At 58.8% G+C, this 23,285-nt stretch overlaps 6 protein-coding genes across 6 annotated transcripts; 5 read left to right on the top strand and 1 right to left on the bottom strand.

Annotated features, from left to right (window-relative positions):
* Positions 1–114: 114 nt before the first annotated feature.
* Positions 115–1,794, top strand: ACA1_061620 (strictosidine synthase; the record flags this gene model as incomplete). The annotated part of the gene is made up of 8 exons (XM_004339387.1): positions 115–288; positions 357–482; positions 516–618; positions 693–775; positions 818–981; positions 1,055–1,209; positions 1,429–1,569; positions 1,649–1,794. 8 exons carry the CDS (start codon positions 115–117, stop codon positions 1,792–1,794), a joined length of 1,092 nt encoding a protein of 363 aa, XP_004339435.1.
* Positions 1,795–2,464: 670 nt separating this feature from the next.
* ACA1_061610 (Rap/ranGAP protein, putative) lies at positions 2,465–12,739 on the top strand (the record flags this gene model as incomplete). Its single annotated transcript, XM_004339386.1, has 32 exons — positions 2,465–2,844; positions 2,964–3,106; positions 3,203–3,303; positions 3,397–3,522; positions 3,667–3,756; positions 3,843–4,065; positions 4,160–4,236; positions 4,414–4,534; positions 4,698–4,819; positions 4,972–5,001; positions 5,145–5,281; positions 5,384–5,470; positions 5,545–6,015; positions 6,194–6,311; positions 6,417–6,648; positions 6,753–6,976; positions 7,118–7,261; positions 7,418–7,621; positions 7,771–7,870; positions 7,963–8,110; positions 8,237–8,392; positions 8,477–8,900; positions 8,960–9,030; positions 9,065–9,602; positions 9,674–9,857; positions 9,963–11,218; positions 11,363–11,471; positions 11,554–11,714; positions 11,849–11,971; positions 12,105–12,248; positions 12,372–12,524; positions 12,614–12,739. 32 exons carry the CDS (start codon positions 2,465–2,467, stop codon positions 12,737–12,739), a joined length of 6,723 nt encoding a protein of 2,240 aa, XP_004339434.1.
* A 138-nt stretch (positions 12,740–12,877) lies between these two features.
* ACA1_061600 (protein kinase domain containing protein) lies at positions 12,878–16,707 on the top strand (the record flags this gene model as incomplete). The annotated part of the gene is made up of 17 exons (XM_004339385.1): positions 12,878–13,330; positions 13,378–13,483; positions 13,696–13,782; positions 13,918–14,051; positions 14,119–14,219; positions 14,353–14,482; positions 14,583–14,715; positions 14,826–14,905; positions 14,986–15,084; positions 15,177–15,318; positions 15,428–15,555; positions 15,724–15,850; positions 15,932–15,974; positions 16,051–16,125; positions 16,208–16,326; positions 16,412–16,518; positions 16,609–16,707. The coding sequence occupies 17 exons, from the start codon at positions 12,878–12,880 to the stop codon at positions 16,705–16,707; spliced, it is 2,163 nt and encodes a 720-aa protein (XP_004339433.1).
* An 86-nt stretch (positions 16,708–16,793) lies between these two features.
* On the top strand, positions 16,794–19,120 carry ACA1_061590 (actinrelated protein Arp6, putative; the record flags this gene model as incomplete). Its single annotated transcript, XM_004339384.1, has 12 exons — positions 16,794–16,864; positions 16,937–17,051; positions 17,136–17,204; positions 17,300–17,370; positions 17,464–17,516; positions 17,642–17,698; positions 17,830–17,950; positions 18,040–18,096; positions 18,165–18,263; positions 18,358–18,723; positions 18,815–18,877; positions 18,985–19,120. 12 exons carry the CDS (start codon positions 16,794–16,796, stop codon positions 19,118–19,120), a joined length of 1,278 nt encoding a protein of 425 aa, XP_004339432.1.
* A 492-nt stretch (positions 19,121–19,612) lies between these two features.
* ACA1_061580 (bZIP transcription factor domain containing protein) lies at positions 19,613–20,962 on the bottom strand (the record flags this gene model as incomplete). The annotated part of the gene is made up of 2 exons (XM_004339383.1): positions 19,613–20,150; positions 20,259–20,962. 2 exons carry the CDS (start codon positions 20,960–20,962, stop codon positions 19,613–19,615), a joined length of 1,242 nt encoding a protein of 413 aa, XP_004339431.1.
* Positions 20,963–21,739: 777 nt separating this feature from the next.
* On the top strand, positions 21,740–23,284 carry ACA1_061570 (uncharacterized protein; the record flags this gene model as incomplete). Its single annotated transcript, XM_004339382.1, has 5 exons — positions 21,740–21,971; positions 22,039–22,145; positions 22,226–22,360; positions 22,436–22,534; positions 22,619–23,284. The coding sequence occupies 5 exons, from the start codon at positions 21,740–21,742 to the stop codon at positions 23,282–23,284; spliced, it is 1,239 nt and encodes a 412-aa protein (XP_004339430.1).
* Between the last annotated feature and the right edge of the window lies 1 nt (position 23,285).

Raw genomic sequence — 23,285 nt, 5'->3', positions numbered from 1 at the left:
AAATTCCAGGAAATATGTTCTTTTTCTTTTTCTTTCTAAAAAGAAATTGATTAGTAATGATAATCTGAATTATGGAAAGAAACTAAGATCGATAAGTTCCAGGCCGCGTTAAACATGCGCTTGGCCTTTGTTCTGGTTTTGGTAGCGGTGGCGCTGGGGTACTATCTCCACGTCGCCCCGCTGCCGTTCGACGCCGAGGTCGGGTCGTGGGAAGTGCAACCCAACCCCGAGCGTCTGGGCGTGCTCGCCCCCAACACGCTGCTCAGCGAGTCCAGCTTCCTGGGCCAGGTGGGTTCCCTCAGGCCTGCTCTCCCTCACTCTAAAGTGCTTACGACAGTCGTGCGGCCGAATGACAGGTTCAAGGCGCAGAGACGCTGGTGCTTGGTCCCGATGGCCGTCTCTACGGCGGGACGGCTGACGGCTGGATCGTTGCAGTTGACCGTTCCACGGGCGAGGTGGGTCCCACCTCTGAACGGCCGTATGTATGCTGTGTTGGCGTTTAGTAATACTGACAGTCCTCGCTACTGAAGACGGAGCACTGGGCCAACGTCAGAGGGCGCCCGCTTGGCTTGGAGTTTGACAAGAACGGTGACCTCATTGTCGCTGAAGCCCTCAAGGGTTTGCCCTCGACCCACCCTTTTATCAGGCAAAAGGCGCACATGAATGCTAACCTGCGCGTCCGCACCTGCCAGGTCTGTTGCACGTCAACTCGACCAGCAAAGTGATCACCATCCTGTCGCACTATGCTGAGGGCAGGAACATCAACTTTGCCGATGTACGCTCTCCATGTCAAGTCCACTTTGCTTTGCTGACTAAGCAACCAACAAAACGAATCATGGGGCGCCAGGACGTGGCCATCGCCGAGGACGGCACGATCTACTTCTCCGACGCCTCGTCCATCCCCCCTACGCAGATCGGATGCATTTACGATCCGCTCTATGCCTCGCTCCTTGACGTGATCACCAGCAAGCCTCGAGGACGGTACACACCAGCACCTTACCACTCATGTATGCTGGCTCACCTACCATTGTGTGCACAACCTATGCGTGTCCAGGTTGCTCCGTTACACCCAGCAGGGTGGCACCGAATTGCTGTTGGACAAGATTCACTTCTCCAATGGCGTGACGCTCGCTCACGATGAGTCCTATGTCCTTGTGTGCGAAACGCCTCGTGCCCGCATACTGAGGTACTGGCTCAAGGGACCCAAAGGTAAGCACACCCATTGGCCCCTTTCAGACAGAACATCCGACCTAATGCTCTTTCCTTCCTTTTAGCTGGTACATCTGATGTATTTGCTGATGGCCTGCCGGGCCTGGTTGATGGCGTGTCCCAACGCACCGGTACCAGCCCCCCTCCCCATATGCGCGCGTCACAGTTGCAGCTGATGACCGATGGGTGGCCAATCCTTGGCGCTGGACTCCACAACAGATGGGAGTGGGCACTTCTGGGCGGCGTTGGTCGCTCCCAGGAATCCCTTGCTGGAGGCCATTGCGCCGTATCCGGCCATCAGGAGCCTTATTCTTAAGTTGAAGCTGCCGCTTCTTGGCAAGCCGCATGGCCATATCGTGGGTGCGTCGCCTGCTCCTCGCATGGCTACCTGGAGTTACGCGCCGTGTAATTCCAACTCTCACGCCACCAATCCACGCAGAGTTGGACGGGCAGGGTCGCGTGGTACGCAGCCTCGAGGGCGACACACAGAGCATCACTGCAGTGACTGAGGTGGAGGGGCTGCTCTACTTCGGTCACCTCCACGCACCTTCCATCACCGCCTTCCAGCTCTCCTCCACCCACTAGGCAGCAGATGTAGTGTTTCAAGCAAAGGCCGCACATTATCGACCCGCAACTGTACAACACAAAACACACTGGAGCTGCCAGCTCTCACAGGCAGTGCTATCAGCTGCAATGTCCCGGTGCGCACCAAAAAGCGGGGAATGCCACAAATGCAAATTCAAACTTTCCGTCATAATTCTGCTGCTGGGGCACGCGCTACCATCTTCCCACCGCCCAGCAAATCACAACCTGCAATTGAGCACAGCGAGAGCAAACATGAACTAGTGCGATCTTCTCTCCTGTACCCCCTTTCAACTGGCTTTATTTTATGTGATCTATTTATTTCTTATTTTGCATATTTTATTCCAAGCCAAGCAAGCAGCTCTAATCGATATTGTTTTGCTTGCTGCACAGAATAAATCAAGCTGCGAAGATTGCTTCTACAAGACGCGAAGGAAAATGAAAGCCCAATTCAAAGAGAAATTCAAATCTACCGATTACACGAACTCCTGGAATCCAACGACGCCTGGACACTGAATCCCAACGCGTAACCCACTCCTAAACGATCCTACACATCACCATCACCACCACCATCATGAAACCCACCTCGCCAACTTCCTCTTCAACTTCTGTCCCCACCACGCCCGCCGCCGCCACCTCTTCTTCTCTCCCTGCTCCCGCCACACTCGCGCCCATGCTCGCTTCTTCGTCGTCCGGTTCGCACACGCCGCCTCCCACCCGCGCCGGCGGCGTGCTGAAGCGATTGCGCCAGATCTTGTGGGAAGGCGTCGGCCGCGATGCACCAGTAGTGGAGGAGTCGAGTGCACCACCGCGCGCCGAGCCAGCCGCTAGTACCGCCACCACACCGCAACCACCCCACACCGCTGCTGGCACGTCGAGGCCTGCGCCGACCAGACAGTCGACCAACACCGCCGCCGTCGGCGTCGTCGGCCCGCCGACACTACACCACGAGCACCTGCTCAAGGAGGCCCTCAAGCGCATGAGCAAGCACAGCCCGCTGCAGACTCGTCTCGCCCTCGTCAACGAAGTCTGCGAGTACTCGCGCTCCTACAGGTATATGCCTTGCTCTTCTTGGCTGGACTTGACAATGATCTGTCGCTTCAGCGCTGATACGATGTGTGCCTTGTCCTGACTGTCTTGTCGCGGCCCTTTCCTTTCGCACGGTGGTGCAGCATCGACGACGTGCTGACGGTGTGGGGCACGGTGAAGGACCTCGTCGGCGAGGATCAGCCCTCGTACGTTCGGAAGCTGGGCTACGAGATCATGCACGCCCTCATCGACGGCCAATATGACAGGCTGGGCTCGCTTCGGATGGGTACCGCCCTTACACCGTGGCCTCACCGACGAATCGTACACTCGAGTGCCTGTGGAGTTGCTAACGCGCGGGCGACTGGTCTTGCGACTTTCTCAGAATTCTTCGCCGTCATTCAAAGGAACAAACACAATTTTGTTGCTCGCCTCAAGAACCTGGTGGCGCTCACTAAGAATGGACACAACATCGCACCCTTTGAGGTAATGACTGGCCCGGGCCTGGCTGTTGAGTGCCTGGTTTTGTTTCTTTTTTTCCTATCTTCTTCGATTGACATGGCCTCCAACCCCGAACAGAACGACATATGCCAGCTACTGCTGACGTGGCTGGAGCGCGGGAAAGGTGCCTACTCGCACGAGATCATCGCCTTTGCTGCGAAAGTGGTCAAATACAACCCCTACGCACTGCCCGAAGCGCCAAAGGTTCGTTCGCGACCGAGTCACAGCTCATGTGTGCTGCCGAATTGGATTCGTCACCTTTTAACTGTGTGTGTCGCGTGTGTCGCGTGTGTCGCGTGTGTCGCGTGTGTCGTGTGTGTTTCCTCCTAAAAATGTCTGATACGCTAGACGGCCTTCATCTGTCACGTGTGCGCCATCTGCAACACGAGCACAGAGGTCAAGCTGGTTGAAAGCTGTCTCAACTTTTTCGACATTTTGGTACGGACATGCGCCCTCAATGTTCAACTGGAAACACACACAAGGTTGATTCGTTGACGTCATTCGTGGTGTCCTCACGTTCACAGGTGCGCTACAGCCACATTCCCGAGCAATCGCTGGTCGAGTTCATCAACGCCCTCTGTCGCACGCTCAACATCGAGGCGTGCTGCCAGCGCAGTTGGCAGTTGATGACCAACGTGCTCAAGAGCCCGTGCGGCCACCAGGGCGTCATCGCGCTCTGCGCCACCCTCGACAATCCCGACAACGTGCATGTCGTCAACCTCCTGCGCGGCGCCGTGTTCTACCTCAGTACGGAGTCGCTTTCACTGATCTTCGCCCCCTGGGTCAGTCACCCACTCCTTACTTACCACATATGCCACCACCAACCGCCGACCACCAACAGGTATGGCTTCATGGGGCAGCTACAGGATTTCGACGCTACACGTGACCCGCTCGGCCGTTCTGCCCTACCTGCTACGGGTGCTCAACAGTCAACACAACATTGTTGCCTACGAGGTGGCTCTTTCCATGTGCCGCCTAATTAAGAAGTACACACCTCTGTCATAGCCCAACGTGTCCAGCTGCGCCCGATCGCTTACGGCTCATCTCTCTCAAAACTTGGTCGTGGCCCGCCACAGGTACGGTCCGCGATTGCAGGTCGAGTGGGACGTGATTTTGCGCATCATTCGCAACCTCCTCCCCTATTTGGTGGGCCACGAAGACAACGAGCAGTACTCCCTCATCCCTGTCGTCAGGGAGATTCTCGAGGTCATTCACGGTACCCACCACCACCACCACCACCACCCACCACCCACCACCCACCACCCACCACCCACCACCCACCACCACCGGTGTTCCCATCTTGGCGTTGCCCAAAGGCCTGGGGGAGTGGGATTGAAAGCTGATAGACTTCGTTTCATTTCTTTCATTGGTGGCGGCAGAGCTGCACAAGAACTTCCAGTTCATGGGTCCCACGGAGGCGCTGATCGAGCTGCTGGAGGATTTTAGCGCCTATTGCAGGCACGACACGGTCACGCATCTCATCACCGAAAAGCAAGTGCTGGTACTGGTCCCCATCACCAATTGACTCGAATGCCCCTTCATACGCCGCATTGCGCTCACCTCGCGTGCGTGGTCTCTGTTGGTCTTCAGATCCACCCGGCCGTGGATGAATGGCAGCACCACCTCCATCGATTTCTGTTGTCTCACCTGCAGCGGGAGCACCGCGCACCAATCCAAGTCAAGGTACACCACTGTAGAATCAGGCCGGCCAGTGGTGGGTGTGAAGCGGCTTCGAGCTTGGTGCACACCCAACGGGTTGTTCACCATCGTGGTGTGTGGGCGTGCGTGCGTTGTGTGTGTTGTGTTGTGTGCGTTCGTGTGGACAGGCGCTGAGTGTTCTGGAGCACATCTTCACCGATTTCCACGTCCTCTACGGCGACGAGATCATATCAGTCATCCTGCCCGTCTTCGATGCCATCTACGCCAGCGGCACTGTCGCCCTCACCCGCTCCGTCTATCGGAGGTGCGCGCGCTCTCTCTCTCTCTCTCTCTCTCCATCTTCGTCCCCACAGCTGCTCACCACCCTTTTCCCCTTGTCCGAACACCAACACCTTGTTGTGAACAGGGGGCTGGATTTCCTCGTCCACGCCGCGTCAGTCACCAAGAGCAACAAGTTCTTTGCGGTTGCTGATGTAATGGAGAAGGCCTCACGGTACTCATACCTCTTGCCCTGGGCTAACCGCTCAGTCACTGAAAGTTCTTCTCTTTCTCTTTCACTGGTTCAAGGTGCAAGAAGGACGGACTGCGCTACGATGCGATCGCCGGCTTGATCCGGCTCTTTGTGAAGAAGTTTACGCAGAAGCGACACGCGCACACGCTCCACCTGCTCGACGTGATGCTCAAGCTGGCCAAGGAGCGGCACCCGACCCTGCGGGCCAAGGTGATCGTGTTCCTGCTCTCGTTCCGGGCCAGCTCTCGCTACCTGATGCAACTGAGCCTGCACCGCTACGTCAAGCCCGAACAACAACAGCAGCCCGACGACAACACCACCAACACCAAGGACGCCGCAGCTGCGATCGCAGGCGGCGGCGGCGAGAGTCTGTCGAGTGGGAAGAGTGGCACCACCGGTGAACCCAAGCGCAAGAAGGGCTTCACGTCGCCGCTCACGTCGCCCCGCGGCAAGAAGGAGGCCGCCGTCAAGGACAACGAGGAGAACTCCGTCGCCGGCACCAGCGCCAAGGACCCCGCCGCCGCCAAGTACGCGCCCTCTCCACCGACGCACTATCTATCAATTTTTTTTTAGTGTGCCTCGATACTAGAGACGTGCGGCCACTGACTGTGTAAGCAATCGCTCTTCCCTGAACGATAGGCCTGCAGAGTTTGTGCAGGAGCTGATGACCACCCCGTACATCGTCTGCTGGCGTCCGCGCAGCAGCCGGCCCTCTTCGCCGCCACCGCACGACCCGAGGAAGAAGGAAAGCGTGGGCCTGCTCGCCGTGGGTCCGCTCCTCGACACGCTCATCTCGGCTCTTCAAATCGAGCCTGTCTATGAGGTGCGTACCAGCCCCTGCCACTGGCCCCTAGAGAGCGCTCGCTGACATAGTTCTTTGTCGCCTGACTCGATACACACGACACACGACGCACGACACACGACACAGATCTTCGTCGTGGTGGCGCGCGGGCTCATGGAAATGCTGAAGAACTACTATATCCTGCGCGCTGCGGACGTGTGCAGCCTCGCCTCGGTGCTGTGCAAGCTTTTGCGCAGCGGCACCTTCGGCGCCTGCGTCGATCCCACCGTGCGCAAGGACAGCGCCGTGCGCGGACGACTCCTCGAGATGGGCTACGAGCTGCTGATCATGCTGGTCGGCTACCAATCGCAGCTGAAACGTATGCCTTACATTCCTTCCCTATGCTATGATGTGTTGTCTATTTAGCTCACATATATGTTGTTTTATCTCCCCCACACCTTATTTTTATATATAAAAATACAGCCAAATACCGGGAATATTTGATCTCGTGCCTGTGCGAGGGCCTGACCTCCAACCTGTCCTCGATTCCGCCGCACTCGGCCCTGGCCGTACAGCGGATCTGCATCAACGGCCTTTCCATCGGTCTCAGCGAAGTGCCCGAGTCCATGACCCAACGCATCTCGGCCATCGTGGGCGACATGCACAAAGTGTGCGAACGCAACCTGGGGCCAAAGCGACACCTCCAGGTATGGCCACCTTTCCTTTTCGAATGCGCTCCCCTGCGCTTGATCCCGAATACGCTTATTATTCTTATCTTATTATTGCTCATTACTTATTATAATATTATTGCTTATTATTCTTTCTTATTATTGTTCTTTTCTGTGCAGATGCCTGAGAAGTCTGAGCTGGCCCGCCATGTGCTCGAGTTCTTCTCCTTCCTCTTGGATGCGCCGTCCATTCTGTCAGCCCTCAAGGACGACGACCGCCAGCGGCTCTTCCTCACGCTCATGCTCCTTACCGACCAGACCGAGGTACACACCACACACACAACACACACACACACACACGTGCTATGCACACCTGCTACTGCTAACCCTCTTTCTTCTTCTTCTTCTTCTTCTTCTTCTTCTTCTTCTTCTTCTTCTTCTTCTTCTTCTTCTTCTGTTTCTTTTCTCTCATGGTTGTAGTTTGCGCCGCACGTGTCGAATCACGCCTATATCGTGTGGGCCGACTTCTTCATGGCGTCGCCGGTCCATTTGCGCCTGGGGTACTACCGCATGGGAGCCAACTACCTCGTACAGAGGCTTGTCATGGACAACACGCAGGCCAGCGGCGCCGCCAAGGTGAGCGCCGGGGACTCCAACTACCTGCTCATGGCCACTCTCGATCTGGTACCATACCACCCACCACCGCTCCTCCCTACCTGCTCGTGGTGTGTTTGAACGTTTGCGTTCAGTCGCAACAGACATGGCTCATAGCTTTTTTCCTAATTAATTATTATTAATATAAATAATTAATCTGGTGTTTGCACCCCGCGTAGTTCGCCCAGTCGGTCTTTGGCAACTGCGACAACACCCCGCTGCCTCCGCCCGAAGACTCGTTTCTCTTCGAGAACGCGCAGGTCAGGAACTGGGCGCAGGGTACGCGGCTTTCCCTCCATTTCCCTCCATCGCTCGCTCGCTCGCTCGCTCGCGCGAATGGTCTGCTCACATACACGACACGCGCTGGCCAGGCAACTGCATCATAAAGATGCGCGTGGGCAAGATGGGCTGGGTGGAGGTCGTGGTGAGACGACCGGCCGGCAGCCAGCGCTGGATCATGCAGATCCAGAACGTGATCCATCAGGTGGCCGCTCCGGTGAACACCTTGAAAGTCGACGAGTACGTTCCACTCCCAACTCCAGGGCGAGCAAATGTTCATTCTACTTTTCTACAGATATGCGTACATATGCGCATATAGCATACATTCATACAAAATATGTATTAACATTTCTTCTATCTCGGCAGGCAACTGAAAAAGTGTATCGAGGAGGCACCCTGGATGTTTACGCACTTGCAGGCCGGCGACTCACTGCTGCACGACCGACAAACGAAGCTGATCCCAGAGAGAACGGTGAGCGATATCGGCGCCAGGGGTCGACCTCTCCTGCACCGCGAGGCCAGGTGACGCTCCCCTTTCTTATCCTCCTTTTTGGTTTTCTTCACTTCCCCCCCTTCACACACGTTTTTTGAAATTATTTTTCACAGCCGTGCGGTGCTCACCGAGTCGCGAGAGCTACAAATGCGGCCGCGGGAGGAGGCCCCGCCGGTGGTGATGCTGGCCAAGCGCTCCCGCTCTGCGCCGTTGCTTCGGCGCGGATCATCAGCGCGGCTGGACGAGGCCGACGACACGACCACCGCAGGCGACAGCTCCAGCATTGGCAATCTGCCCCCGACCACGACCGGTGCCTCGGCGGCCACCACGGGGCAGACGGACCCCATGCTCGGCCTCATGTTGGACATCGGCCACGCGATGGGGTCGGCCGAGCTCGACAGTCCGAATTCGGCCAGGGCCGACGCCGAGGCGGAGCCGGCCAAGCCCGCGAGTCGCGAGTCGTCCTTCGCGGCGGAGGAGAGGCCCAAGCGAGACAGGAGCGTGTCGGAGAAGATCACCGCCTCGGGCGCCGTAAAGGTGCGGGACACCCGACAACACCAGCACCACGGCCAGCACCACCTGGCGCCCGGGTCCAGGAGGGAGCACAGGCCAGGGCCGATGCCGCCGCCGGCTTCACCGCCCGCCAACACAGCATCCCCTGCACTGCGTACGCCGCCGCCGCCGCCGTCGCCGGTACTCAGCCAACCAAGCACCGCCGAAAACGAAGAAAAAGGAGAAGAAGAGGTGCCGCCGGCCTCGCCCCCTCGGGCCAGCGCGGACGCCCCGACCGGCGAGGCCCATGGTGTGGCGTCGGGCTCCTCCTCCTCCGGGGAGATCGTCACCAGCCCGCCGCGCAAGTGGACCGACCCCTCGACCGACGAAGTCCACGCCGCTCCGGCCGCGCCCGCGACGACGCCCATCACAGCCACGACGGCCGCGGCTGCGGCGGTAGAAGGCCAGGGCGCCGGCGCCGAGGTCCCGACCACGCCCTTGTTGGCGGTCGACCCGGCGAGGAGGGGCGAGCCCAGGGGCAAGGAGAAGATCGAGCACTGGCGCAAGAAGTTCATCTCCAAGGTGGGACCGCACCACGGGGTCCGGGTCGTGCTGCCGCCGCATGCCGACGAGGGCGTCGAGCCGGACGGGGCCGACATCCCCCGCCGACGCTCATTTTCCGAAATCGCGCACGAGGACGCCAACGCCAACCTTCACAAGGCACCAACTCCCCTCTCTGCGTCGTGCGTGCGTCGTGCGTGTGTCGTGCGTGTCGTGTGTCATGCGAGCTGATAATCGATGATTTTCTTTGCCCGCAGGCTAAGAGGATGCACAGGCGACACGCGTCGACGGTGGAGTTTTCGCTCTCGGTGTTCTATCCGCCGCTGCCCTCCTACGAGGGCTCCGAGGAGGAGAAGTCGCCGCCTCTCTTCGTCCCACCCCGACACGGCGGCGACGCCCTGCTGTGGAAGCGCGGGCGTTGCGTGTCGTACGAGCACGTCGGTACGCACCAGTTGCCCAACGCTGCGTGTGCGTGTGCGTGCGTGTGCGTTGGCTGGGGCGTTGCTTGTTTGCTCACCGCCGCTATCCTACTGTGCGGATTGATAGATCTGACGAACCAGAAGCTGAGCATCGAGGGCCAGATGCTGCTTCACGCTGTGAGCTCGTCGCCCAAGTCCCTCGAGGAGCCGGCGCTGCTCATGCGCGCCTCGCCGCCCACCGCCAACGATCCCGACCACTCCGCGGAAGCTTCCGCGACCGACCACCCGCCCGTCATCGGGGACATCGAGAAGGAGGACCTCGGCGGCGCTCAGGCACCTGCTGCGCCCAAGGCCGCGCCAGACGCAGGCCTGCTCGCTTTGCCCGCACCGACAGCGGCGGCCGGCATGCTCCATCACCAGCCCTTGGCTGTACCGCCGCCACCGCCGCCGTCGTTGACTCGCGTCGTGTCGCTCGAGCTCGACGCCTACACCCCGCCCGCGGCGGGCCAGCAGCCCGAAGACGACCTCACCGGCCTCTCGCTGGTGCAGGAGGTGCGGACCCTGCTCCCTCCCGAGTTCGACATCTCGCCCTCGTCATCGCTGGACAGCTCCAGTGCGCCGACCACCCCGCAGCGCAGCTCTGTAGTCGCGGCTGCCTCACCAATGACGGAGCCGGTCAGTCCGCCGTCACTGCCGCCGGCCGCCGCATCGTCGTCGATGACCATCGTCACTGACCATCATCACGGCTCCGAGCCCACCGGGGGCTCCACGGCGTCCACCCCAAACGCCAGTCGTGCGACTACCGACGCCCAGCAGCAGCCAACGTCGACCAGCGAGCGTCAGCCTTCATCGTCGACAGAGGTCGAGGCGGTTGAGCTTCTGCAGGATAGTGGAGAGACGGCCGTCACCGCCCACAAGTCCCCGCCCGCGGCGGAGGCGGCGGAGCCCAAGGCGGAAGTGGTGGGTGCAGCCTCGAGTGTTGCTGGAACCAGCGACCACCATAAGGGCGGCCTTGCGGTCGACGATCAGCACCACCACCACAAGCAGCTGAAGGAGCCCAAGAACAAGGGCGGCAGCATCAGGAAGGAGAAGGACGAGCTGATGCTGCTCGGGAATGGCCTGATCTCGCCCAGCTCGAGCGGCATGATGCTGCGTGCGCGCGAGCCCGACGAAAAGGAGGCGGACGAGGCCGACGCGCGCGCGCCGGAGCTGGAGAGGGGCAGCCCGAGCCCGAGCTTCTTCATGCCACCCCGGCCGCCCGCCGAACGCCACACGGGCGCAGGCGGCGACTTCACGCCGCCCAGGCCCACGTCGACGGGCGACGAGCCTCCGTCCGGGGCTCGCAAGGAGCGACGCACCTCGCTGCTCCACAACTTGTTTTCGGTACGTGCGAGTGCGAGCTGTCTCGTTCTGCACAAAGCGCGCCTTGTTTGACTGACGAGCGCGCACACAACACACGACACACAGTTGCCGTCTACGCGCAGGTCCAACCCCAGCTCGCCGGCGCCGGCGGTCAGTGCAATGCAGGGCTACGCCAAGCCGTTCAAGATTCCCTCGACGCTCTTCGACATCCACCCGAGCTTCGTGTTCTCGCAGATGAAGAACATCCCCTTCATCGAAGACTCGCCGCCTAAAGGTACCTGCTGACGTCATCCAGCAGTACTGGACTCGTGTTTGCGTGAGGCGCTGATCCACCCCGCCCCCTTTCTCCCATCCAGAGCTAAAGTCGGGCGACGAGGCGCTGACACGCGCGCTCTCCATTCTCGATCGCACGCCCACGACGGTGTGCGCCAAGGTGGGGATAATCTACGTGGGCGAACACCAGGAGACCGAAGAGCAGATCCTGGGCAACACCGCAGGCTCGCCCCGATACTTTAGCGTACACTCTTCTTCTTCTTCCACAACTGCTTCCCGTTTGTTGTTGTTGTTGTTGTTGTTGTTGTTGTTGTTGTTGTTGTTGTTGTTGTTGTTGTTTAGAAGAGTCGACTAACACAGCGCCCACATGTCGTGCAGCTGCTTAATCGTCTGGGCGACAAGATTCGGCTCAAGGATACGGCCATGTACGCAGGTGGGCTCGACACCAGGGAAGACAGCGACGGCCACTACACCATCCACTGGCGCAGCGTGTCCACGCAGGTACGGAGCTCTACTCTCAAAGAGTGTAGCTCGCAGCAGCAAGCGAAGAAAAGGCGATACCGTACGCGTCGTTTCACAAAAGCTAACACGCTCGGTTGTGTGTGTGTGTGTGTGTGTGGTGTGTACACATAAGGTGGTGTACCATGTGGTGACGATGATTCCCAACCAACTGCACCTGTACCGCAACTATCAAAACAAGAAGCGGCACATCGGCAACGACAACGTCAACATTGTCTACTCCGACTCGCCCAAGGAGTTCAAGCAAGACACCATCCAGGTTCGTTACTGGCCCGTCGCACACTCCTCCACTTCACTGTTGTGTGTGTGTGTGTGTGGTTACCGTCATCAGGTCTGGACTGTCTCGCTCACACCACACATACACCACACCCTACACCTGCAGGGCCAATTCAATTTTGTTCATATCGTGGTGCATCCGCTCAAGGAGGGGTTCTACCGCGTGGAGGTCAAGAAGAAGCCGCAGGTCCCCTCCTTCGGCCCCATCACCAGTGTACAGATCGTCTCCGAACGAGCCATGCCTACCCTCGTCCGCCAGGTACCCTGCTACTCTTCACCACCGCCACCACACTCGGCCGCTGTCGTGTGTCGTGTGCGTTCAGGCACTCATCTCCGCCATTTGGTCAGGTGGCGCTGTCGGCCAATCTGGCGGCGTGTCTGGTGCAGGACCCGCACCTCCAGCGCTACTCCAACCTGGAGGAACGCCTCCGTCAGCTGCGCAAGGTCGCCGAGCGCTTCGCCAAGCCAGAGTAGGCGTCCGCGTTTTGACCTTGGTGAAGAGGAATGTAGAGTATTTGGTGTTTTTCCTCAGCGAATTTATCGCCCATTTCCTGGCGGCTTTTCCTGGTACAGCTACAAAAAATAAAAATAAGAGTTTTATTGTGGGGAAAGATGAGGAAGGATGAGGACGAGGTGCCGCCCTCGTATGCGATGTCATTCGGGTCCAACTCGTCATCAACGACCACACTGCCCTCCATGGTGACGCAGACCGACTCAATTTCGATAATCGACATCTGCAATCAGCGAAATCTCGGCCGCTTGAAGCAATTTGTGGCGCACAGAGGCCGTGACGCGGTGCGATTTAGGGATGAGCATGATGGGACGACAGCCCTTCATCACGCCGCGTGGAACGGCGATCGCGAGGCCGTCATCTTCCTCCTGCAGCAGGGAGCAGACGTCGACGCTCGCAATAACGAAGGGTCGACGTCCCTGCACTGGGCCGCCTGGAACGGCCATCTCGAGGTGGCACGTCTCCTCCTTGCGTGCGGAGCCGACCCATGTGCCGCCACCACGACCGGCGACACCTGGTACTGTACCACCCTGGCCAAGCCTTCATCTGCCATAGTACACATTTTGACGTTGGGCGGCTACTCTCTCCTCTTCTCCTTCAGCTTGCACTGGGCAGCGCAAAGCCAATCGGCCGAGGTGTGCAGGCTCCTGCTGGTCGCCGGCGCGTCTCCCAATGCAAGGAACCGGCACAACTGGACACCGCTGCAGGTACACTCGAGTGTCGGTGTCGTCCCTGCTATGCCTTCACACACACACACACACACACTCGCACACACAAACGCAGAAAGTGAGATCGCTGGACCTACACACGCTTGTGAATACACGTATGTACGGTCCTGCTGTAGGCCTTCTATTCGGCCGGACGCTGCTAACCCCCCTTCGTTCGTTCGTTCGTTCGTTCGCTGGCTCGCTCCACGCAGCCGTCACGCCCAAGCAGCGACAGGAGTTTGCCAAGGAGATGGAGGAGCTCAGGAACCAGTGCATCCACCCGCTCACCCCAGCCGAACGTGCGCACCACTCTCATTATTGTTTTTATTATTATTATTTAGATGAACTGGTTGTTTTACATTATTGATTGTTTTATATCTATTTATCTATTTATCTATTTATCTATTTATCTATTTATCTATTTATCTATTTAGGTCTATCGCGAGAGTACTTCGAAAAGGGGTTCCTCGACTTCACGGACCGTGTGGAGGACGGGTTCTACGACGCTGGGCGAAGCGGTGAGTTCAAACCGTACGAGGAGCTCATCTCCCTGGATCGAGCCCGAGAGGTGCGTCCACCTCACAATAAATAATGTCTGAGCGCAGCGTGCCTGACCCGGTGCTTATATACGCAAGGTCATCCTGGTTGACGCAACGCGAGATCTGCGACTAGCAGAGATCAGGACCAAAGCCGAAGCGCTGCTGGAAGAGTTCCCGCACCTGGAGACGAAGATAAGGTCTTATCTTTGTGTGTGCGTGTGCGCGTGTGTGCGCGTGCGCGTGCGGCGATTCGTGTGCGCTCGTACAACTTGTTTTCAGTGAGCCCCCGGCATCCGGCTCATTCCTGTGTCGCCTTTGGTGGCCGCACAGGATGCTGGCAATGTTTGTGAGCAACCTCATGGGCGGCACACAGATCGACGAGATCGCAGCACCCAACGAGATCGTCAAGCTGACGGACCAGGTCATCAGCTACGTCAAGGAGGTCCTCCAATCCAACGTGGTGCGTGCCATCATAACCAACCCGTGCCGCAACGTCGCTGTTGCCCTCCGCTTCGTCCGCCAAGGTGGAGGTCTTTTTTCACACAACGCAAATTGGGCAGGTGCCGCTCGGGTGCATCACCCACGGCGTGTGCCGACACCGGGCCATCATGTACAAGTATCTGTGCGACTTCTGCGGCATACCTTGCCGACTTGTGCGCGGCGCGTATGACGACGTACACCACGCCTGGAATGGTATGGAGTGGCCAGCGTGGATATAAGACCTGCGCCTCCACCACTCATTTCTCTCTTGTTTTGTTTTGTTTTGTTTTGTTTTGTTTTGTTTTGTTTTTTGTTTGCTACAGTGGTGCTGCTGGGCAGCAAGTGCTATCTGGTGGACATCATGCACGACCCGATGGCCATCTATGCGGAGGAATCGCCAGAGGTGCGCGCATCCGCTCGTCGGCCAGCCACATATCATGCGACGACGTCGTCACGCTCACCGCGCACTTGGCTTTGCAACAGGCCCAAAACTATGCGCGCATGGGCCGCGTCAGTGGGCAGCTTGCCCCAATAGGCGGCATCGGCGGCTCATCTGTCCGCATCGCTCCACAACTAACCACGGTACACTTCTTCTTCTTCTTGCCTCCCACTTTTCTTTTATTCTATTACTCACACGTTTTGTGGGTTGTCGGTTGTCGCCGAGGACGGCACAGCCCAATTACCGATACATTCCGCTGCGCGACTTTCGACGCGCCGAACTGGAGCTCTACGAGAAACTGGGCTCGGGCAGCTTCGGTTCGGTCTACCGATGCTCGCTCAACGGCTTCACCTGCGCCGTGAAGATCATGACACTGGGTAGTTGATCTTTTTGCCTTTCTCGCTTTCTTTTTCTACGACCGCCACCTTTTCGCTGATGAATCGATTGATTGTGCTCACACAACACGCAACTCTCGACCCAACACAGGCGACACAACCACGGACGCGGACAACAACTACTACATCAAGCAGGAGATATCAATTTTGGAGTCGCTTCGACACGACAACGTGGTCACCTATCTGGGCCACGACGTGAAGGAAGACTCGGGACGGCGGGTGCGACTACACGACACGACACGCACGCACGCACGCACGCACGCAGACGGTGTGAATGACTTGGGCTCACGCGCGTATTGTTTGTGCGTGTGCGTGTGCGTGTGCGTGTGCGTGTGCGTGTGCGTGTGCGTGTGCGTGTGCGTGTGCGTGTGCGTGTGTCGAGCGCAGGTGATTCACTTGTTCATGGAGTACTTCCCGCTGTCTTTGTCCAGCGTCATCAAACACCAGCGCGAACAGACGAAGAAGCCCTTGTCTCCGGCCGCGGTCCGCACCTACGCCCTGGAAGTGGCCAAAGGTATGCAAAGAATCCCTTTCTCGTGTGTGGGACACGATCGGTGTGGTGCCAAACTCATCTGTCCTCCCTTTTCCCTTCAAGGCATGCACTACATGCACAGCCTGGCGCCACCAATTTTGCATCGGTACCAGAAGAAGATTGGCGTTGACCCATGTGTCTCGAATTGCTGACAGTGTCAACTTCTGTTGCCACCTTCCCAGCGACATCAAGAGCAGCAACGTGTTGGTTGCTTTGGATGAGCACGGGAACCCCAAGAAGGTCAAGCTTTGCGACTTGTACGATCGCCCCCCCCCCCGAATGGTGGCATACCCCGGAATGGATGCTCACTACAAACCCACTCGGGGGTGTCAAAAACAGTGGAGTGAGCAAACTGCTGGAAGGGACCGATGTTGCTCGCACGATGGTGGGCACTCCAGGGTGGATCGCGCCTGAAGTGCTGAAGAACAGCCAGAGCGGATACACGGACAAGGCAGACGGTACGGCCCCGCATCTTGCCACGTGGGCTTGTTTTTGTTTGTGGTTATGATGTGATCTACAATGTTGATGTTTTATGTTTTCTAGTGTGGTCCTATGGCATGTTTCTCAACGAGCTGCTGACGCTGGAGCGACCGAAGCTGACGCCCGGCCATAGCCTTCAGCCGCCGACCAATGTGGAGAGAGCTCTGTTGGTACACTTCCCCCAGAACCCACGCTCACGCCTCTCGACCTGTCGCGTAGCTAACGTGGAAGTGGTTGTGTTGGCCATCCACTCCATATAGCCGGTCGTCGATCTCATGATGGCATGCGTGCGGCTCATGCCCAGCCAGCGACCAAGCTCGCCCGACATCATCTTCCGCCTCAGCACCCTAATCCTCTAACACTCTATTTTTAAAATTTTAAAATAGAATTAAAAAAACAAAAACAAACAATTAAAAAACAGAATTCAACCAGATCGAGTTGAGATATGGCTGTGGTAGTGGACGGCGGGGGTGCCAACTTGAGATTTGGATTTGCTAGTGAGGACCAGCCGAGCGGGTGCGACATGTTCACAGTTCGGACCATCTGCATCTTCATCTGCATTTCTGAATGAGCTATTGGGCTGTACAGGGTGGTGCCCAACCAGGTCGTGCGACCAAAGCGAGACCGGCGCACCTACGTCGCCGATGAGATTGACCAGTGTCGCGACATCTCGGGCCTCTACCTGCGGCGTCCCTTCGAGAAGGTGCCGCCCCTCCACACACCACCCCCACCACCCACGCCCCTGCTCCTGGCCTGCTCAGGCACTCACCGCTCGCGGCGAGTGCAGGGCTACCTGGTGGACTTTGAGCTGCAGAAGGAGATATGGGACCGCGCCTTTGGCAAGCACTACCTCAAGGTACCCACCGTCATCACACCATTGGCTTCATGATGATGATGATGGCTTCATGATGGAACGAACAACACAACACGACCACACGGTGGGGTGCGCAGATTCAGCCGAAGGACCACGACCTGGTGCTCACACAGCCGCTGTTCACCCCTCTGGCCCTGCAAGAGGCCACGTACGTTTGGGCAAGGGGTGTGGGCGCAAGTGCGTGTGTGATGATCGACGATTGATTATCTGCGGTGTGTGCGGTGTGTGTGGTCGGTACAAGGCTCGAGCTGGTGTTCGAGGAGTACGGATTCAAGTCGCTGTTCTGCTGCTCTCGTATGACACACACACACACACACACGACACACACGACACACACGACACACACACACCGTGTGGGGTCGATCCCCTTACTCGTGTGTGTCGCGTGTGTCGATGCTATTGCACCCCTCCCCGCCCAGCTGCCACGGCGGTCATGCACTACTACCAAAAGCAACCCGAATCGATGCACATGTTGGGTACCGCGTGTGCGGTGTGTGCGGTGTATGCGGTGTGTGCGGTGTGTGCGGTGTGTGCGGTGTGCGGTGTGTGCGGCTGTGCGGGTTCACAGTTGCGAAGTACTAACAAAGGCTCGGTGTGCGTCGTGTAGGCAAGTGTCCGCCTTTGCCCGCCGATGCCCCATCGGCCGCCGTGGTAGTCGACAGTGGCTACTCGTTCACGCACGTGGTGCCCTTCTTCGAGGGCGAGCGACTGCACAACGCCGTCAAGAGGTCCTCATCCCGCCCCCATCCCGCCCCACCGCTAAAGTGGGGCTGGCTGACCTTTACGTGGCGGTGGCGGCGGCGGCGGTGCACCACAGGATCAACGTGGGCGGCAAGGTGCTCACCAACCACCTCAAGGAGATCATCTCCTTCCGGTACAACTGCCGCTTCCCGCCCAGTGTGCCCCTCGAGTCTGTCTCACCACGCTCGCTATTGCGCGCAGTACATGGAACATGATGGAGGAGACCTTTTTGGTCAACATCGTGAAGGAGAAGATGTGCTACGTGTCGCTCGACTTCATCGAAGACATGCATGAGACCAAGTGCGGCTTACGCCACACGACACACACACACGACACACACCACACACGACACACCACCTCACTGTGGGCGTGTGTGGTTGGTGGTGGAGAGCAGGCGACCCAACAACCGAATCGTGCAGAAGTATCTGCTGCCCGACTACACCACCACCGACCGCGGCCACGTATTGAGCGAGGACGAGGCGAACCAGCGACAGGCCGCGCGCAAGACGGAGAGCGCTGCCGCGACGGCCGAGAAGGACCAGATGGTGTTGGACGAGCAGGTGCTGGTGATGAACAACGAGCGGATAGCCGTCCCCGAGATCCTGTTCCACCCCTCCGACATCGGGGTGCCCCAGGCTGGCGTGGCGGAGACGATCGCCCAGTCGATCGCGTGCGCACCGCGCGAGCTGCAGTCGTGGCTCTACGCCAACATCATGCTCACCGGGGGCAACACCCTCTTCCCCAACTACCCCCAGCGACTGTACGCCAACCCTCCATCCCTCCACCCCCTCTCCCCGCACGCCCTTCGTCCGCCGTGTTTGGTTCACTCATCTTCCTTGTGTTCTGCGCAGATACACGGAACTGCGCAAGCTGGCGCCCACCGACTACCCGGTCCGCGTGTTCTACCCCAAAGAGTACGCGCTACACCGTTCACGTGTTTTGGTGTAGAGCTTGTGGTGGTGCGTTCGAATTGACTTAGCCTTGCGTCGTGGCGCGTGTGTGTGTTGTGTCGTGTGCGCAGCCCTATCAGTGCGGCATGGCGTGGCGCTGCGTTGATGGCCCAGGATCCGCTGGTCGGCGAGCAGCACAGGATTACAAAAGAACAGTACAAGGAGATGGGCTCCCCAGCGAGCGCACGCCACTTCCAACGCTGGTGACCCCAAAACAGCAACAACAGCGACAAGAAGAACAACAACAACTGCGACATGTTGCTGGCATGAACTTTGTTGTTTGTTTGGGGGCAAGGTGGGACGAGGGATATAACTTATTGTCGGTGGCCGCACACACGCATGGTGGTGGTGCGGCGCGTAATATGTACAGTACACGCGGGCGATGAGGCCGCTCGTTCTTCACGAGGGCAAACGCTTCGCGATCACGGGAGGAAGCGAGAGGACGAAAGGAGGAAGCGCGCGGGACGAGCCTCCAGGCCGAGCCTGACTCGAAGTCGAAGTAGGAGCGCTCGCTGGACCCGGGCGTGGGTGGCCAGTCGAGGCTGGAGGTCGAGTCGAGTCGCGCTGCCTTGGCTCGTGGCGGGTGCCGAGAAGGGGCGAAGGCCGGCCAAGAGGTCGAGGGAAGAAGCCGCAGGATTGCTTTGTACAGAGGGAACACCCAACCGCCGTTCCGCGTGGACGGAGCGGCGAGTGGGCGGCTTAGGCCTGGACGGTGACCTCGTCGGGCTGGGGCATGGGCACCTGGTGCTGCGCGGTGACCTTGTTCCAGTACTGGCCGTAGGAGTGGAGCGCCATGAGGAGGTAGAGCACGAGCGCCATGCCTTCCTTGTTGGGCTTGCCGCCGGACATCGCCTTGAGGATTACGTCGCTGAGCTGGATGCCACCGCTGGGCACGGCCGTCGGAGGCGCGGCGACAGGGGCGGGCGCCGGCGCAGGAGAGGGAGCGGCGACAGGGGCGGCTGAGGCCGCGGGCGTAGGCGTAGGAACGGGAGCCGGCGCGGCCTTCTTGGTGTTGTTGTACAGGGCGAAGGCCTGGCCGAGGTTGCTCTTCTCGATGAGAGTCTTGAAATCGTCCAGCTCCTTCTTGAGCACGCGATTCTCGATCTGCAGCTCGGTAATCTGCTCCCTGAGGCGCGAGTTGCTCGTGTCAAGACCTTCGATTTGGATCTCAAGCTCCTGCTGGTGGTTCTTCCTATTCTGCCGCGACAGCGAAGCCGATTCGCGATTCTTAATTTTCCTGTAAACATCACATTTGATGGGTTTCCACGTCAGCAGATGCGAATGTAGATCGCAGTGCGTATCGACTGGGGCAGAGGCTTATGGCCTGATTGGAGCGGGTGCGCACCTGATCCACTCCTTGAGCTCGGTCTGCTGGGCTTCGGTGAGTGGCTGCGTCTCGGCGTACTGCTCGAGCTGCGCGCTGTTCATCCCCCGCAGAGACCCGATGAAATCGGAGGGCTGGGGCTCGAGCTTCTGCTTCTTGGCAGCGCGGGCGGCCTTCTTCTCCTTCGAAGAGGATGATGACGAGTTCTTGCGCTTCGGCTCCTTGGGCTCATCCTTGACCTTGACGAGAGGCACGGCCGTGGAAGCGGTGGTCTGGACGCTGCCGCTCTCGATCTCCTCTTCGCGCTCCATGACGGGCTCTGCCAGGTCGCCGAGGATGGGGAAGATGTCCGTGAGGCCTGCGAAGGGGTCGTCGAGGCCAGGCGACGAAAGGGACAGGCCATCGGACGGTGGCGTGGGAGGCGGCGGAGGCAGGGAGAGAGCTGCTTGTGTGGTTGCGGAGGTGTAGGAGGGCTGCGGAGGCAGTGAGGGTCTTGCGGCTTCCTCCTCGGTCGGATTGCCCTCGTTGAAGGCGAATTGATCGGGCACCAAGTTAGGGTCTTGGGTACGCGCCTGATCTTCGGTCTTCATGGCGACGGGCATCTGCTGCGGTGCAGCCGATCCATCGAGCAGGAAGTTCATGAACTCCTCGTCCATAGAAAGGCTGTCGAAGCTGTGGCTCAGCGAGATGGTTGCCATATCTACGGTGCTACTCGAGTCTTGCATCGCGTGAGGTTCTTGCAGCAGATGTGCGTGTGAGGTGTGGCAGATTGATTATGGCTGGGCGTGGCTGTGGGGTGCTGTTCGCGGAACACTCGATCTGGTCTGTGGTGAGTCGGGTGCGGCCGAACAGCGTGCGTGAGATAAAGCAAGACCTTCACGCGGCGTAAGCGGCCCTTTCTTTGTGGTTGCGTGACCTGCGGTGAAGGGTTTGGCGGGAACTGTCGCTTTTTGGCATCCCCTGGTACTCCGGCCACGTCTGATTTCATCGAAAAAACGAAAATTCTCGGTCGACCTCTCCTTACTGCGAATTTCGACGTTTGTGCTGACTTTTTTCCAGGTGCTTTCTGTTCTGTCCAATCACGACGCGTGGTGAGACGCTTCCTGGCTGACGTGTGACATCCGCCGAAAACTGGAAGGAGTAACCGCGTTGCGGGCTTTAGCCAAATTCAAGGTACGCCGCTTTGCCGCCGACAAGTCGGCAAACACGGTACACGTTTCAAAAAAATGAAAACGAAAATGAAAGTTTAGAAATGGCAAATCCGCGGAATGCCATAAATTCTTTCTCCCCTTCTGCACGGAAGGAAAAGCCGCTTCCCTTTCGGGGCTTGGGAAAACTCTCCGTCGCTTCCCCGCCCATCGCACTGCGCCGAGCCCAGCAACAAAACACGCACAACCAGCAAACGAACGACAGCCGCTTCCACAAACGATCCAGCTCTCTCTTCTCGCCCGCGCAAACTTTGATTCTTAGCACGTTAGCTACAGCATCAAAAAAGATAGACAATGAGCCGCTGGCAGCTAGACAATGTGGAGGAGGAACTGGACGATGAGGAAATCGCTCGCATTCTGCAGGAGGAAGAATACGAAATCGCAAGGCAACAACAAAGGGAAGCACAGCAGAGACAACAGCAGGCGAAACAGCCAGCCGCTACACAGAGACCAACTCAAGCTGCACCCCTACGCTACGGTTCAGGCCCCGTGCCTCCCACCTCCACCGACGAGCTCCTGCTTCTTCGTACGTTCTTCGCACACTCCCCCCTCCCCTTGGTAGCGATTCCTTGTCTGATGGGGCCTACGTTCAGAGTCGCGCTGTAGTGCGGTGAGCGGCACCACGGTGTTGAAGGGGTCGTGCTATTTGTACCGCAACATGTTCAAGTTTGTTTGCGTTGAGCGTGGCAAGGAAGTCGACGTACGTCGCTCTCTCTTCAGCTTTCTCCCCTTGGTGGCCGTTGAATGACGGGGATGGTGGGTTGGCTCTGTGGTGCGTAGGTCCCTATTCATGTCTCGACCATCGAGCTCATCAACCCGGCGTTCTCGGTTCCGAGCAAGGACAGCCAAGCTGCACCGCGTGTCGTTCCCACGCCCAGAGGCGCCCAACAAAATGTTCTGCAGATCTACACTCAGGTACCTTCTCTCTCCTATCTCGTTGTCACGCCGAAGCGGCATGGTGTGGGGATTGACTGTTGTCGTGGTTCGCAGGACAAGAGGATACACACGTTCTTCAACTTTGCGGACGACAAGACCTTCCACCAGTTCTTCAACATCCTCACCTCAATTCACAAGAACAAGACCGCACCGGTTCCTCTTCCTACCATGATTCCGGTTCCGGTCGCTGCCGCCACCTCTCCTTCCCCTCCTGCCACCGCTGCCGTTTCCTCGCAGCTGGCGCCGAGCTCGACCTTCGCCGCCGCTCCGGTGGGCACGCCCTCCGTGATGGCCCCACCCGGCTACACGATGTACCCCGGAATGTACCCGCAGGCCTACCCTGGCGCCTTCCCGCCGCAGCCGTACTTCATGATGCCGCCGCCTCACGGTTACCCCGTCCAGCTCGCGTCGCCGCCGCCGGCGCAGCCGCCCCAGACTGCTGATGCTTCGGTGTCCGACTTCCACCAGCTTCATCAGCAGATGATGAGACTGCAGATCCAGCAGCAGCAGCCGACGCAGCAGGAGGCCTCAGGCCAGTCGCCGCAGCCGCAGCTGCAGCCCTTCATGGGTGCGCCTTACTACTACCCGTACCCTCCGGCAGCGGCCGCGCACCCCACGCTCACCAGCGCGTCCGACGCGCCATCGACGCCGGGTGATCAGCAGCAGTCGTCGGCCCTCGCCGGCGTGGCTCCGCCGCCCTACTACTACCCTCCGCCGATGCCCTACGCCATGCCGACCGGCGCTGAGTTCCAGCCCTACGGCGCCTCCCCCTATCCGTACCCCTACGCCGTGTCCCCTCCCGCCCAGGTCCCGCAACAGCCCCAGCCGCCCGCGCATCAGCAACAGCAGCAGCAGTCCCAGCCTCCTCGCCCTTCTGGTCCTCCGGAAGACCTGCTGGCCTGAA

Source organism: Acanthamoeba castellanii (genome assembly GCF_000313135.1).
Source record: "Acanthamoeba castellanii str. Neff unplaced genomic scaffold scf7180000084599, whole genome shotgun sequence".
NCBI lineage: Eukaryota > Discosea > Longamoebia > Acanthamoebidae > Acanthamoeba > Acanthamoeba castellanii.
Note: the sequence above shows the minus strand (reverse complement) of the source record. Positions and strands in the feature narration are given on the sequence as shown.